At 42.6% G+C, this 17,146-nt stretch overlaps 1 protein-coding gene across 1 annotated transcript; it reads right to left on the bottom strand.

Annotated features, from left to right (window-relative positions):
- CRABP1 (cellular retinoic acid binding protein 1) lies at window positions 1-12,229 on the bottom strand. Its single transcript, XM_026038629.1, has 4 exons — window positions 12,099-12,229; window positions 11,833-12,011; window positions 9,042-9,155; window positions 1-327 (listed from the first exon to the last, which is right to left on the bottom strand). The coding sequence occupies exons 1-4, from the start codon at window positions 12,166-12,168 to the stop codon at window positions 277-279; spliced, it is 414 nt and encodes a 137-aa protein (XP_025894414.1). The 5' UTR covers window positions 12,169-12,229; the 3' UTR covers window positions 1-276.
- Between the last annotated feature and the right edge of the window lie 4,917 nt (window positions 12,230-17,146).

The raw sequence follows: 17,146 nt of genomic DNA, 5'->3' as shown, positions 1-17,146 counted from the left end.
AATTTAATAATCAATGAAACCATACCAAGTGACAACTACAAAATACAAAGCAGACGTGAAAAAATGATGGCATAAAAATGAGAAGGAACATTGTCTGTGAGGAAAATAAAAGCAAAATACACTTAACAGAGGATAGGGGTTCAGATATAGCACGCACGGTCACATACAACACCGCATTAGTAACAGTACACACAGATACTCGTTATACTGGGGCTTTTCACAAGGGCTGCCTCTTAGTCCTCCACTTCATCCCAGACGACAAGCAAATTGATGTTTTTACTCTCTTACATAAATTCTTGTGCACACAACGTCATCAGCACCAAAGGTCTGGAAAAGAAATAGAAATTCATCAGAAGGGATGAAAACAGCCAAAACAGAATACATTTTTTTAATGTTATTTTTACTATAGTAGCTAGTTCTGTACCAGAAATACAATTTCCTACACCCTATGACAGATGAAAAAAATGACTCAGTTTGAAATAGGAATGCTTTATAGATGACCTACTCTCTCAAGTATGATGAATTTTGTCAGAATGATAAATGATCCAGAAATTCCCCTTTTTTCCTATAGTTTCTTGGCAYGCATTTAAAAATAAACACAAGAAAGAACGAGATTTTGGAATGTGATATTTTTATATTGAGAAACAGTTGCAGCTCTTTCATCTGGAAATGCCAAGGATGGAATTCATTTTCAAGCGTCAGTCTGATACTTGCAGGTCTAAATCAGGGTGGTTCCAATGAAGTTTGTGAAGCAACGTGGAAGAGGTGGTAGACATACAGATCCAATGTGTGCATGCRCTGCTGCTGTGAGACCAGCAGACTCCCAGCTGGTCCCCCCGAGCTGCAATGTCAGCTGTGTCAACCACAGTTTTCCTCCAGGATACTCTGACCATGACCAGTGAATTTGTTTGCGCTGGGTCTGAGATGAGAGCCCATAGTGAACACATCATTTAGGGGAGACCAAACTCATTTCACGCAACTGAAAACAAAGAATTCTCAAAAGAACTTGATCATTACACATCTGAGAGTCACTGACTTGCAGTGGTTTTAGCCCACTCGTATCCTATTCCTCATGCCCAGTTCAGTACCTCCGAGTACACTGACTGGCCCTAGACAGCCCTTGAGCTGTTTTCATATGATATTATACCATTGATTAACAGTGATTTGATTATGTATCTAGAAATCTGCTTTTTTTTTTTTTTTAATTTCCCTGTAGTGCTGCACTGCACTTGAAAGGCAATTTCACCATGAGCAACTTGCAGTGCAACTACAAAGATAAAGGCTTTGCTTTTATGCCTATTAAAAGTGTATCAATCTTTATGTAATTTATTTTTAAAAATTACACATGAGAAAGACTGAAAATGAACATTAAAGGGTGCAGCTAGTTCTCTGCTGCCCACAGCCCCAGCCACAAACACCCTTGTTATTGCTCCCTTGAACGTTCCCCAAACTATACACAGAGGTGAAGTTTGATATCTTTGATCGTGAAGATATCAAACCCAATCAAAATCCCATTACTAATGATCATCTCCCGAGTCCTACATAGTACCTTGGGCCTTGAAGACCCTGCTTAGGTTTATGTGGCCTCTGACCTGCTACGGGAATATGCTGCATTTTTTACCACTTAGATTTTATTTCTTTCAGGCATTCAGTTGGCTAGCCACTTAATTCCTTACTTAAGCACACAAAGAAATGGCTGTCATTGTCATTATATACCTGGTTTAAATGTTAACTTTCATAGCAAGGTGTGTTCCTATCTTATTGTAGCTCACTGGCATTGTTGATAAATCTCCATTACCTGTTGCTTAAAAGAAAATAAAAACAAAAAAACAAAAGGCAGAGATGAAYGTCTTCAAACCAGGTACATTCCTTTCTTAGTGGAAATGCATGGGGCACTGCTTTTCAGGCACGTTTGAACTCATTTGTTCAACCCATATTTTGAAAGTGAGAGGTCCTATTAAAACTGAGGAGATTAATTGCAAATAAAGTGCTCCCCAGCAGCAGAGTTATTTAACCAAACTCAGATCAGGTTCAGGAATGAACCTGACACAGGACAGAGCCCATCTGTGCTTGCAAACCTACATCTGGCCAGGCTGCAAGAAGGGGCAACCGTGAAGGGGCAACAAATACGCCTGAGACTAGGATGAGCTTACAGAGTCCTGTGGTGGAGTAAATATGCAGATCTACATCACCTTCTGAAGCAGGCACTTGGGAATTTTGGCTGCATAGAGAAGTTAAGAACAGACTTAAGTTCCCGCATATTATCTGAAAACAGAACTAAATGATGTATCTAGGTACGGACCAGAATAAACAAGATAACAGGAAATCAGCTAAGTATGTTAGAGCAAACCGGTACTTTCCTTGGCAGCTGGCAGCACCCCTGGAAAGTCTGTGTCACAGTCGCACATTTTCAGTGCGAGTCACATCTGTGTCGCCTTGCTCAATGGTTGGGGCTCCTTGCAACATCAAGGCTTTCAAGCTCTCAGTACTTCTGAACAACAGCTGCTTACTGTAAACTCACGGAGCGCCATTCTCCAGTACCAGATGCATATAAATAATGACACATTAAAAAGTGCAAATACACAAAGTTGTTTGGAATACACAGAATTGTTTGGAGTAGCCTTTGTCAAATGCAGTTGTGCAGAGAAAAAAAAACAAAAGGAAAGAAACCCTCTTAAATACAGCAAATTCCTTCATATTAGAACTGAAACATCTAATGTATAACTGGGCCCAAGCCCAACCTCAAATGAAATGGTTGTTACTTCTCTATCCTTCACAGTCAAATCCTTGTATTTAGGGGTGGAAAGCAGCAGCTTAAAATCTACGGTTCAGATTTTAGATTGGAAAGAAGCAACAGCGCCTGTCAGAACGAGCAGACTTTCGAGTTTCCCATGACTCAAAGTAGTTGAACTTTCCAAGAAGGAGAAAGAGAGATAACTGGACCGTTTGGTGGTGAAATCTCATCAGAGCAACTTAGAAGAGCACAGCACTACCAAACCTTAGCTGATAAATAATGAGAAGAGGCAGGATTTTCAAACAACCATCTTCCCAACAGCTTCTAAAGCACCCACTCATCTCACAAAAGGCTGCAGGGCAAGGCTTCTTTCTAAATCTAATACAATTTATGTGTAAAATCACTGAAAATTACAGATCYGTTTTCTTTACTTGGTTTATCTATAGCAAAAAGAGTCCAAAACACATGGCCAAAAAATCTCTGTAAGGGGATAACACAGTCAGTTGATCCCTTTCAGTTCGGTCAAGATCTGATGACCACTGACATAGGTAGAAATTAAACAACAACAGAGCAGTAATACTTCATTGTATGGGTCTAAAAGATTTTCTGAGGAGCGTTTGTGATATCTAGAAAACAGTGTAATTAGGAAAACTCATTTAAACAATCACCTGGAAAAGATGACTACTGATCACTACTGCCAGTGTATGCGGTACATACACTGGGACAAATMCCCTGTTGTCATGACTGAGCAACCTACAGAGGCAGCCTACAAAAGGCAGAGAGAGAATATAAGCACATGAATGGATAAGGGATGATATTAGTTATATGAATTGCACTTTCCATTATCAGAAAAAGTTTTGCATACATTCACATGCGTTGGCCTCCACGTGTAAAAATGCATCCCATGAAACAAGCAATACTACTTCCAAGAGGATGAAATCAGGTATCCGATCTTTAAATCTTTAAATTGATGACATTTAATCCGTAACRATGATCTTGTCCAGATACAGATTTTTGCAACAAAGACATATTGTTTATTCCCATTCTTCCCATGACTCGCAGAATGGAGGTGGATCGCTGTGGGGACATGGTCACAAAAGGTACAGCCCCCACTTTCACACTTGGCTCCTAATAGCAGGTGTCCCAATATATGACCTGACTTTCTGTGGGACATCAATGAACAGGACTGTGCAAAATCAGATCTTTTATCAAGGTGTCTAAAGGTTGGATGTCTGTGTTTAGGAACTGCAGCATGACACAGTTTCCTCAAAGTCAGGCAGCAAGTGAATGGCAGACGAAACACTAGCCCGYCATATCTCCTATTACTACTATTGAAATCATGTAGCCAGCAACCATCTAAGCTACAGCTGATACTATAACAGGCTGTACACAGGATCACATTCATCCATGATACAAAGGCTTTAGCTTCTTTCTTTCAGGGCTGTCAATCTCTAAAACCACCTAGTGATATTAAATTCAAGTTTTAGGGCCAATACATATGTATGCATGATTACAAGCTCCTGGGCTTTTATCAGGACTGCTTTATTGAGGTCAGCAGCAAAATCTACACTGACTTCAGTAAAAATGTTCTCATTTGAATAGCCAATTTCATTTAAGATCATACTACAAAAACTATAGAAAAGTTAAACCTTGAAGCAGTTTATCATTGTTCCGTAAAAGGCTTAGGCACATCACACATCTCAGCATTCAACTGCAAAATAGCTTTCCAGTCTGCTCTGACTCGTCTCATCTCCTATACTTAATTTCAGAAGTCAGTAATATTGCTTAAAWAATGTTCACTCACTCGTCTAGACTCCAGAGTTCACTGTCTTTAATCTACTATGACATGAATTTTCTGGGGAGAGAAAGGAGGATGGAAACCATGCTTGAAACCCCACAGTGTCCTGATCTTTGACCCTTCCTATAATTGATTCTGAGAACCCCTGTGTGATACATGAACTGTGTAAAACGTGGTTTGAGGCTGTTTTTAAAACCCCTCTTCAGTAATTACACATTTAAAAGTGTTTGTTCTATAGACTAAACTAAAATCTATAGAGGCACAAACAGCTATGAAARCAGCAATGCAGAAAAAGACGGATCATAAATGTTTCTCATTTGAATAGCTAACATTTGGAAGCAACATCCTTTAACTTTGTAAACGCAGACCCTTTGTTCTTCTGGCTTACACAAATGATTGATAGCTCATTAATCTCTGTGACGAAACACAGAGCAACAGCAAAACCACTACAGATTATAAAAGAAAATTACTGAAGAAAAAAGAAGAGCATTAGAAATAGCCTGAATCCTAAATGCTATTTTTTTCAGGTATGTAAACGAAATATATATTTTGTGGGATCAAGTTTGATCTTGCCAACCCAGAGTATCTCCTAAGTGTGGTGTTGTAAATAAGGATACTCTGACTCTTTCATTACAATCTTTAAGTACAATAGAATACAGTCCAAATATCCATTCAAGACAAAAGCAAAGTGAACTCTGATGGAGATCTATTCTTTTTGCCTCCTTTGCTTGAATAATTCATGTAATTTTTGTATCTGGGTTATTCAGTACTTCTAAAAATACAGGGCTGAAATCACAGTAAGGGCATCCAATAAGAGCACAATAAAGAGCACTGTTTAAAGGAGTTGCAACATGCTAGTGTGTTAGCAGCACTGGTTTTAGAAAGCAGAGCTTGACTCTGCTGCCCYAATTCAGGTAAAAAAAAGTCATTTTAGTGGTAGAATTTAAGATAGTGACCTGCAACACTTTCTAACAGCATGGGAGACTTCCATCTGCCATAGTGTGAGCCAAATATTATTGACGCTTCTGATAAGAGCAATCGCATTCACCAAGTTGCAAGGACCTAAGCAGAACCAAGGGACAGACTAACTGGTACCTGAAGATAAAGAAAACCTTTGCTAACTGAATAGTTTGTTCCCAGCATCTGTGTACCAGAGGACATGAAAGACCATCTTATTGCTCCAAGGGAATATCTTTGAAGTACATAAGTAGCTTCTACCAGGATGCAAAACAGATTGATAATTATACAGTAATATGGTTTCTATTTTAGCTCTGTGTTAGTCATGACAATTCAACACTGATTTTTTTAATGTGTGACAATAAATATATTTTATTTAACAAGCTGCGTTTGAGAGAAAGATATATCCTTCTACTAGGAAAATGTCAATCTAATGGCCCCCATAAGCAAAGTGAGACATTAGATCAAAACTACGTGGCAAAGCTGCAAGAGGAATGCAGCCAGTATTAGCAGAGCTAAACTCATTCCTCACCCCTTCCCATTGCCCCAGACCTATTCCCTGTTCATGCTGCAGTCTAGGGCAATTTAGATTCCTTCTTTCAACTTTTTCCACATGGTATATGYGTTTTTTTGATTTGTTCTGCAAATGCATGGTAATAGCTAATAAGGTGACTCAGGATGTCTTGAAAGATTTATTGGACGGAGAAGCAGGAGCAGAGAGCATGAGAAGAAACATCAGACTTTCAGAGTTGATAAACGGCTATATCACAGACTCTGCTCCATGAAAGACATTTCCCTAACTGCCAAAGTCCAAAAGTTCACAGGAATTTGATTTCCTCCTGCTTATTTAAGGAGTTCTTATAGAACGAAAACAGGGCAAGCTCACCAGAGTATCTCAGGAAGTGTGTAAGAGGAGACGGTATTTTTAAGTAAGTTGGGAAATTTGATAGGGGAAATTGTTAAATGCATAAAAAAACTGATATGAGGAGCAAAAATGCATGAAAGAGAGTCAACTCACAAATAACCCTCACCAAGCTGGGAGGATCAAAGGAGAAGGAGGGGAGAAGGCAAAGAAAGATCTCTTCTCACTGTGACCTTAATCTTACAGAAGCAAGACATAAATGGGGTTTGCACTCTCAAATCCAAGGAAAATTTTCAACCATAAAAATAAATAATCTAGTTAGGATCTGTTTTCACTAGAGGGATGAAAAACCCCAAAACAACAGAGGAAAGAGATCAAAAGGGACCTCAAAGTTTTATCACTGATCGTTCCTATCCCTACCCTTGCCCCATGTCATAGTTGAGGGATGTACTCCAATCAACCCCTTTGAGGTCGCCCAGCTTATAAAGCCTGAATTGGCCTGGAGGGAACATCCAGAGATAAGAGTAAGCTTAAGAGYAAGATCAAGTCGCCACCACATCAGGTGCTGCCGCGGTTGCTTGCGAAGCTGCAYGTGCTGCTCGGGCATCCATTGTTCAAAAGCAAATTGATGAACAGAAGCAGGATCATAGCAGCACTGGAAGAAAGACTCRAGCAAACCTGCCTCAATAACCTCTATAGGACTCTAGGTCTTCCAATAGTTTAGCTTAACAAACAGAAGGTTCTTCTAAGAGGTGGCTTGATTACTGGAGTTAAGTATTTGCAATAATCAACTTCAGGCATCTCTCTTATGTCCTCATGTACCAAATACGCAATGGCTGAGAGTTTGATCTAGACAGATGCTCATGAGAAGTTCAGCTTTTACCATTTTTATGACAAGAAATAGTAACCAGTAAAACAACATATCAGAAGTTATCATCAAGTTTCTATGAGTGGAAATGTTATAATTAAAAGGAGTTTTTTAAAATTTATATCCTAATATGAAAAAGATTTAGTTGAGAAAAGCCCAATAGACTGCATTGTACAAAAAATCATAGATTGTGTTATACAAAGCATCTGACTAGCTGGCTCTGTAATCTTCAAATCTCTCTGGTTTCTTAACCAATCTCATTCTTCCTCCCAGCTGGATACATTCATGTCACTGTTTGCAGGAGGCAACTTTATTATGACAGGCTCTCTGGCTTGGCCTGGAAGAGTTCGTTTTGTTCAGCAGCCGCCCCACTAGTGTTTTGCTTAAATAATAAACTTCAAAAATACAGTGTTAGAGAGCTGGAAAAAAAATGAGATTGAAGAATAAATTGTATTCTCTCCATTATATATCAAGATATAAAGCAGAGATCAAAGCACTTTGCCTCCTAAACTATTTGGATAATAAGAAGAATTTCAGTGGTTGAGCCAAAAGAAATTATTGAGAATCTGAATATTCATTCTATAGAAACCAGGGATGTCATTAACAGCATCCACCTCCTCCTCAGAGATGGCTGAACTGTTCCAAGATGTCTGGAATAGCATTAATGCTTTAAAAGCTTTTTGTTTATAGTTGGTTAGGTTAGGTTTGAGTCTTTTTTTGTTTCAGACGTGATCTTAAAAACAGAACTCCAACTGCTTTAGAGAAACATTGAAGACGACATTTGGTTTTTAAAGTGCAAGGGCTTAGTTAGGTTGATAGTTTGAAATAARAAGTCCCTGCTTTGATGTTTTCTTATCCCTCACTCCAGCAGCATTTCTTCTAAGCCCAAACCGATGAGGCATAACAGTCCAGTCAACTGAATTATCCAAAATTCCCTCGCCTGAGCATGCACAATGCCATGATTCTGGACTCAAGCTGAACGGTTACTTGTTACCCAGACAAATTGTGACRACACCCAACTCTGAGTAACTGTTTCATTGCTGTAAGTGAGCACCTGAGGAAAGAMCGAGTGAACAGAACCCAACTCTAACAGAAACAAGTACAATATAAATAGATAAATAATGGGTCATCTGTGGCAAAAATGGCAAGGCGRTTGCAGTGGTGTGGTACAGGACAGCCAAAGTTACCCTGCTGCTTTGTGGAGGAGCACACAGGAACGGGGAAATGTTCACTGCAATGTGCACGTCAGTGGATTCCCCACCAACTTGTGAAGGCAGTTCTGAGCTGGGTTCAGGGATGACAATAACTTGGGGAAGGTGGCAGGAATGGGGGAAATTGTGTGTTCTTCATGACCAGAATGAGACTCGAGCACGCTAACAACATGCCACAATCCCCCTGCTGCACACCAGGTGATTATGTATAAGCAGCAGTATATTATGCACATGCCTAGAAAAGAAGGTTCTTCAGAAACAAGCTCAGATGCTTTCATCTCACTTTCACCAAAGAAAATCTGCAATAAAACAACTAAATACTTCAGTATTATTGTGGATTTACAGAGCAGAAGAGGTCCACTTATGACTGCTCTACCAACAAAAGTATGGGGAAAGCTATAGCATCAATGAAATGCAAGAAAGGACCTGCAACCTTCATTCACTCTTCAAAAACAACGTTTAAAACATGAAAAAAGTGATGGGTGGATTGTACTGAAAAGAAATATGAAAATGGTGGCTTTGCAGATGGATTTAAGAAAGAAAAAAATTGTATTACATAGCAACAATGACAAAAAATGTAAATTCTGTTGGTGTTGGGTGGAATCACTTACCAAAATCAGCTCATCATTAGCTAATTCTCGAGTCCAGTATGTTTTAGGGCCATCCCCCTCAATGAGAGTTTGTTTGCAGTAGATCTTGTTTTCATTCTCCCAAGTGGCCAAACTCTGCAGGTAAGAAAAACATTAGGAATAAYATTAATTACATTCCCTGGCAGCAAGAGGCAGAGAGACAACAGTGAGCAGTAGTGRGGATAACTGCTGCAGTGAAGGAGCAACATTTGGGCAGGTAAAACCAGAAGGAAAAAAGACATCAATGGCAGGTGGTGAAACCAAAATGAGGGTAGCAGGGGGCATTTTGGAGATATTTATAGATTAATAAAGTGATTGTAAATATGTTTTTTTTTTCTGTTTAAATCTTCATTTTTTCCTCATTCAGTTTTCATTAAATGCTTAATATTGAAAAGTATCATTTAGGAATGTGTGATAAGGYAGGGTCTACATTCCCAGGCATCTTTTTACACATACAGTTTGAGTTGATATGTTATTTATCACTGCTGAGCCCCTGAGTATAAAAGCATCAAGAATCCCATATATCATTTTATGGTCATAAATAATAGAATACTTGCCGCTTACAACCTTTCATTCTGCATGGCACTGCGCCAAGTTAATTGTATGTTAAACACATGTTGCCCTAATAAACCAGAACTAAATTAAAGAAACTTTGTTAGAATCCTAACAAATTCTATTCAATTCCGCCAAATTCTATTGTTGTGATATTTCTTTTTCTTAATCTTGTGGGTCTGGAGTSTGCAATAACTAGGGGCATTTTTCAAAGCATTTGAATAATGCCTATGAAACCACTGAAAATAAATAAATTAATTAATTAAAAGTAGGATTTTGCTAAGCTTTTCCAAGTCGGCAAGCCACGGCTTTCTGTTGCTTTTCAGGCTAGCATTGAGCTATTGTTCTGCAGTGCAATAGAACAGCTGTGCAGAAGGGTCCCCTGTAATGAATGTGCAAGTAATCGCTTTACAGCTAGCACATGGGGACATTCATTAGTCTCTCATTATACATACGTGTGTGTTTGTATGTTTGCATCAATTCAAGTTAATACATCACGGACTTTCCAAAGGAGGAAAGAAAGAAAAAAAAAGACACTTTGATTTAAAATTAGCTATTTCCTTTATAAATTAAAGGAATAGAAAATCAAAATAATAATAAAAAAACAGTATTTTTTAAAAAGCCAACAACAAGCCATCTCCTATGGCTGTTACAGAAGCTCTGCCTTTCCCTGTAACTGCATGGAGCCCCTTTGTCTGTATGAACAATAGCTCAAGTTCCTGGCAGAGAAAAACCCTCCACCTCATAAAGTGCATCAAAATCTATCAGCAGGCAGCTACTTTGCCAGGTCCTGCAAATTACCTTCCCAAGTATTATTTTATTATCTGTCACTTTCTGCTCTGTGGCCACAGCTCAGTTTTATATACACAGCAGAACAACTCCCTCCTCAGACTGCACTATAAATAATTTCACAGCACATGGAAAAAATTTACTACTTCACAAAACACATTTCGTTCAGATTTTTCCAACTTTCAAAGCTTGCAGACGGATTTTTTTTTTCCATCTGCAGTAATAAATCCTTTTCTAAAAAAAAGTCACATTTATTGCATAGGCATTATGCATGGTGACATTAAAATACTACTTTTGCCGAGCAATATAAATTACAAAGTCAGCAACACTTCCTGAACAAACTGTTACATGTACAGAAACTCATGCTGGATCAAGTGGATGCTGTGAATGTTCACTGTTTCCCGGAATCTGTCCCCTTTTTCACCAGCTTAAATTCAGAGCAATTGCACTGAACATAGTGAGGTTCACCCTGAAATTTTAGTGGTGCAAATGGTGCCAGGAACTGTTCAAGAACCAGCAGTGATTACATTGTGGGAAGTAGGCTATTTAACCATCACAGCATACTTTCCAGAATGTAATCTTTATTTGGGACTACACTCTGCCACACTTAATGCATATTTCAAATAATCTTGTAAGCATCGATGACTGGGCTGGGCTCTACGTGTGAATCTTGTGTCTAAGACAACAAACCTGGGCTTTGGTTAACTTTTTTCACCTATGGCAGATCCCGGTTCTCCATTTCCCTGGACCAGATGCATCCACACCAGTGAGGAGTAGGCGTAAGATGCTGCTGCTGCTGCAGAGCAGCAAAATCCCCCAGTGCTGCCATCTGCCACCCCCAGAGCTCCAGGGAAGGAGCCTCCAATGCCCTTCTGCACAAGGGGCTGTGCAAGGACGCCTAGAACGGCCGCTAAGAGAGCCCATGCTACACTATTAGATGTATCTGGTCAGCAAAGGCGCACCTGGAAAGAGGCTTTCAGCCCCAAACCACCACGAGCCCGTGATCCTGCTCGTGAACTCGCATTGTAAGACAGAAATTTTGTCATTTGTGCTCTAAATCCTGACTCTGGAGGTCTCTCTCGCTCCACGCTTCCCGCGTTGCCGTCAGGGGCAGAGGCTGGGGAGGGCTCTGCCTGCGCTGCGGTCTGCAGGAGCGGGACACAGCCCGGGCCGCCTCCAGAGCCGCCGGGCTCCGGTGCCTGCAGCTTGCGGCTCGAGCCCGTCGTGCCAGAGGGAGCGGGCAGGGGGACAGCGGGAGCTGCGACCCCCGGGAGCCYCCAAGGGCTGTCTCGGGGAGGCAGCGGGAGGGCGGGCGATGGGACAGCGGTAGCACAAGCGTTTGCCGCGTCTGGAAGGGGATCGGGACGGTGCGGAACGGTAAAGCTGCTCCGAGCGCACACGCGGGGTCACGCACACACACTCACGCTCGTACCCGGCACTTTCGCCCGTCCACTGTCTCCTCCTCGAAGCTCTCCCCGACTTTGAAGTTGATCTCGGTGGTGCGCACGGTGGTGGACGTCTTGATGTAGAACTGGTCGCCGTCCTGGCGGATCTCCACGTGGGGCTTGGAGGCAGCGGCCACCGCCACCTTCCTGAGCATGGCGTTGACACCTGCGCGAAACGGGAGAGAGGCGCGTGAGCGCGCGGCGCCCACGGCTCCGCGCCGCGGCTCGCGGCTCGCGGCTCCCCCGCGCTTACCCAGCGCCTTGAGGAGCTCGTCGAAGTTCTCGCTGCTCCGCATCTTCCAGGTGCCGGCGAAGTTGGGCATGGCGGGGCGGGCGCTGCTGCTCGGCCGGCGGCTCGGGCTCCTTGTGAGCGGCGGCGCGGCGGCGGGGCGGTCACAGCGGCGCCCCCCGCAGCGGGGGCGGGCGCGAGGCGCCGGGGGGAGGACGCGGGAGCCCCGCGCAGCCGCCCTCGCCCTGTCCCGCGCTCGACGGCGCCTCGGGAGTGCGGGAATCGCGGCCTTCCCGCCGCCCCCCCGGCCTGTTGCCTCCGCCCCGCGTGCCCGGCCCGGCCCTGCATGTGCCAGGGGACAGGGATGCTGCCCCTTAACGCTGGCGCATCCCCACGAGCGGCCTGGCCAAGGAGAGCTGCTGCTGAGCACAAGCAAAGACCCAAAACGCGCAGGGGTCTGTGACTGTCCCACAGCGCAGAACAAYGTGGACGCAGTGACAGGAAAGCTCTGGTGGAGGCAGCTTCGTGGGACCCTCACAGCCTCCTTTCACTTACTGCACTTACTCTGGGAAACAAACAGGTCATAGACATCTGTAACTGTGAAATGCATTCACTCCGGGAAGAGATCTGGGAGTTATTTCAGGCATCTGTTAGGCAGGATCTCCCAGCTCCTCTTTGATACAATTTGCAATGGTCACCCGGCATCCCAGAAAGAGTTTTCCCAAGTAAGATCCACAGAGCAAATGCTGGCCTGCGGGTAGTCCCTCACTTTGCTTTCTTGGTTTTGCTTTCTGCTTAGAAGGCCATCCTGAAGAGCTGGTGTAGTTCTTTGTCTGAAATATTTTGATGGAAAGTGGTTTTTTTTTTTTTTCTCTCTCTCTTTTTTTCTCTCTCCAGGAAATGAATTTTTCAGTGGGGAATATCTGTTTTCAATAATACTGTTTCTCTAGATAAAAAGACTAAGCATGAAACATTTCACGTCTTTAGTAAATGACAAGAAATTACCTCCAAACTAAACATGTTGTTTAAGGAGCTCCTATTGCCTCAGAAAAACCGGGACGACCACCACGCCAGGCACACCGATCCCTTCCTGATGCAGCTGGCTCCAGTCCTATGAATAAAATGCTGCAGGCCCCGCAGGCTGGTACCAAGGCTGGGTAGCACAAGGGAATAGAGAGGAAAAACCCCATCCAGAGGGTTCCTCCACTTCAGCTCCCCAGGTGGGCCCCTGAAAATGCACGATCATGATCCTGACTCTGGATCCCACAGAATCTGGACCCCAGGGGGAGTGACAGGGCTCCCCTTGGCAAGACAAAGGCCACCAAAGGCAGAAGTACGGGCAGCATTAAACAGAGAGGGGCCACCAACCTCTATCTGGATAAATAAATGGACCCAGACAACTTGAAGAGAAGAGGCTTCAAAGGGKCATTTGGGTTCCACACCCGCTCTTTCTTGTGCTGCCTGTTGATAGGAACCAGAAGCATCCAGCAGACATTCGCTGTGAGCGCAGTCCTGGGATGCAGGACTTGTTCCTGAGGTGTTGTACTGGGGCCATGACCTGTTTCATGAAGACCACAAGAGAGCCTTCATAATGTCCTTTGCTTGAGTGAAGCAAGCTAGAAGAACAAATATCATGGAAATACACACACACACTTAAATATATATATATATATATACACACACACACACACACACACCAAATTACTTTTTTATTTAGATGATAATCTTGCCCAAAAGCTGCAAGGTACCTTTCTACCTATAAAGAACAGCTCATAAATTGAAGAGCCAGATGCACGCTGCGGTGTCTAGCCGGCTTGCCTGGCCACGTGCGCACATTCCCACCTCATCTCCAGGCAGAGGCACTTTCCTTCCAGCGCTGCCTATCGTGGCCTCCCCAGCCCTTCGGAGTCAGACTTGACGTTTGTCCGCATGGAGACTTGTCCAGCCCTGACACCGCGGAGGCGTCGCTTACAGCCCGCGGCTGGACACGGGCACGACCTTTTCTAGGGAAAAKGTCCCTCTACTTGCCAAAAATCCTTCATACGCACACAGCACTTGCACTGAACACCAACGGGCATTTCCCTTTGAGCTACATTTTCCTTTTCACCCTTTGTGCATACTTTSTCTGGTTCATTTTAAATCATTTATGTTTTCTCTTTCTAGCGCAAACAATATTCCCTCACGTTCCTCTGGCTTTAACAATTAATTTAAAAGTCAGCGCGAGTTTAGCTCTGCTCTCACAAGGAACGCAACAGAAGTGTGAAAGACAGGGGGCTCTTACATTGCAGAGCCCTTAAGACAGTTCAAGTTGTATGAGAAAAATRGTCTTTCTCCTTTTCCATTTCCTGTCCTATGAAAACGTTGTAGACTGTAATCCCACTGCATTGTGAAATACAACTCTCCACCTTGACTGCCAAGGCAACGAGGTGAGATATAACATAAATTGTAACAAATTCCCTGTGGCTTGTGTAGTAGTTTCACCAATTAATTATGCAAATAATAATAATAATCACAATAATAATCCTAATAATAAGGTTCTAAAAGGCTATGACAACTGAATTACCATTTTACAAGCCTCAATCATATCAGCTAGCTCTATGCTGCTAGATTAATTTGTACCCTGAGCTTTTCAGAGAAAAGGAAGAAAATATGAAAAGAAGTTTAAAGAAAGGTAAGGAAAAAAGACAGGTAAGGAAAGGTAAGAAAGGTAGGAAAAGAAAGGTAAGGAAAATAAGACCCCTAAAAACATAGCACCGCTCTAATAAAAACCATTAAAAGGGGACAGAACGGGAATCAGGATCAGTTTACTTGAACCATTCAAATGACGGACACAACAGTATCACTGGGACAGACACAGCTCAGATCTCTGCTGTTACAAAGTGAGGGTAGCCCCTCCGASATCAGAAGGCTGCATTGATTTATACTAGCTGAGAATATTGCCCACGGGCTTTAACCCTCTGCACAGATCCTTATCTTAGCACGGCAGCCACAGGGGAGGTTTAGCAGGTCATACTGAAATAGCCCACACTAAAAGACAGCTTTACTTTCCCTTCAGTCTCCTGCTGTACATAATTTCCCCATTACTGTTAGGGAAAACAGTTTGATTTTCCCCAAAATCCCCTTCAGCAGTGTTTTGCCCTCGGCATYTATTTTATTTACCTGAATCCCCTGAGGCTGATCTTTCCCTGCAGATGGACCTAATTAATCTTTSCAATAGTGCCTCTAAGACAAAAGAAAGTAATATATGTACAGCTGGGACCAAGGTACTCCATCATCCATCCCACTAACTGACCAGTAACGGGAGCAAAACTATCCCCTGGAGGCTGCTGACTGACCATAGCAAAGACGCATAAGGTTCAGTATAAACAGTAGTTTTTATTTACTAAGGTGGCTCCCTCTTTCCTCCCCGCCAAAAATACCTGGTTTAAGGGAGAATATAATAAATTATTTCTGACAGGAATAAATTATACATCTGGAAGGCAAATTTCCATCGTAAATTTATCTGCCAAATGAATTTACAATGGGCCTCTAGCAGGACAATAGGTGAAATGTAATATGCACGTATGCAGAATAAAAAGCATTTCTGCAGTGCTGCCTCATATCTGCTGCTGCATCCTCATTCAAATGTCACCGCATCATTAGTTTTGTGTTTAGCTCCAGTGGAAAAGAATACCCACAGCTCCCCTGCTAAAACACTGGCATGGTTTCCAATCCCAAACCACTCTTCTCATTTTTGAAAGATCTAATTCAAAGTAAATGAATCCTCGTGCTGTTAGAGGTGGACACTAAAGTGTCTGCCAATTCTATAAAACATAAGAAAACTGTATTTAGAATGGARAAACAAAGATTACCATCTTACTTGCTTCCCTATAATATTCCCTTTCAATGGGAATTAATTGATCTGTGTTATCTCCCCAAGTGAGACTTTAAACTGGCCACCTGCTCTTTCTCTCTTCTTTTCCTAAGAGCTACAGGAATAGAATAAAACTGTAAATGTTTTCTTAACTAAAGTAAAATGGGCTTCCCCTGCTGTGAAAACAAAGGGAGTTTGACTCTCTGCTCACTTGGGCATTCATTCTGCAGACTGCTGAGCAATTCGATCCTGGCCCATCAACGTGTAGTAGCAATGCAAGTAACGTAATAACTGAGCTGTGTTTTGGAGGTGCTTTCCTGGGCCGCTACCAGAATAAACCCGCAAATATCACTGGAGAGGAAAATCAGACTCACTCAGGCTCAGATCAAGATTCTGCAGGAGTCTGTAATATAAATTAGTTTACATCACTGCTTTGGAAACCACTTACAAATCGTCACATTCTTGTGGAGAAGGGTCATGCTGAATGATCAACATCCAATACAAGTTTTAATGGGCGGGCCTTTTCACCTACACACGCAGAAAACCACTGGCATCCCAGCACTGGAGCGCTGTCTGCTAGTGTTAGGAACAGAAGTGGTGTTACCTCCTGCCCAAACTGCCTCGCTATCATCAGATGACTTAAACAGGAGACCTCAGTTCCTCCCAAAAGTTGGATTCTGGATACAGCAGCTGCAAAGGAGCAATCAATTCCCAAGCCCCTTTGGTCCAAATAAAATAGCATGGCAGAAAGCAATAGCTTTGAGGGAACATTAACGATCTGCTGAGCTTAAAATACAGTCTTGTATGAACAGCAAAAAATCTATTCACAAAACTAAACACAGCTTTTATGTTGTGCTAGGTAATATAGTGTGCTTCGGAAAGAAAAGGAGAAGGCACTTACTGAACCCGTGCTGGCTATGACCAAACGTGGATGCTGTGCTATCTCAGCTAGCTCTCGCTATCTGCAACCTATTGCTGAGAAATTTTCTGCCCTTGAAGAGCTGGTGCAGCATTTGTTTTGTGACCATTATCCAGGGCAGACTGGTAACTTGCCTTTCCAACCAAGGAAGCTGAGTTTTAAGTCATCAGATTGRGCCAGCTCTCTAATCCATTTTTTTTTCTTCTTCTCCCCTCTTATTTGAGAAGGGCCCAGGAAGGAAAGTTACTCTCTGTGAAGAGTCCTGCTTGCCCAGGTGCACCCCAAAGCCTGGCTCTGCCT

Source organism: Nothoprocta perdicaria, unplaced genomic scaffold (assembly GCF_003342845.1).
Source record: "Nothoprocta perdicaria isolate Ctin4 unplaced genomic scaffold, notPer1 scaffold_214, whole genome shotgun sequence".
NCBI lineage: Eukaryota > Metazoa > Chordata > Aves > Tinamiformes > Tinamidae > Nothoprocta > Nothoprocta perdicaria.
This window is presented reverse-complemented; position numbering and strand designations above follow the sequence as displayed.

What these genes read in the sequence shown, in the direction of transcription:
- CRABP1 (XM_026038629.1), bottom strand. Translation starts at nt 12,168, where the DNA reads ATGCCCAACTTCGCCGGCACCTGGAAGATGCGGAGCAGCGAGAACTTC. An exon ending in CGAGCTCCTCAAGGCGCTGG is followed by an intron (nt 12,012 to 12,098) that starts GTAAGCGCGGGG and finishes CGTTTCGCGCAG; the next exon opens with GTGTCAACGCCATGCTCAGG. An exon ending in CTAATGATGAGCTGATTTTG is followed by an intron (nt 328 to 9,041) that starts GTAAGTGATTCC and finishes TTTCTTTTCCAG; the next exon opens with ACCTTTGGTGCTGATGACGT.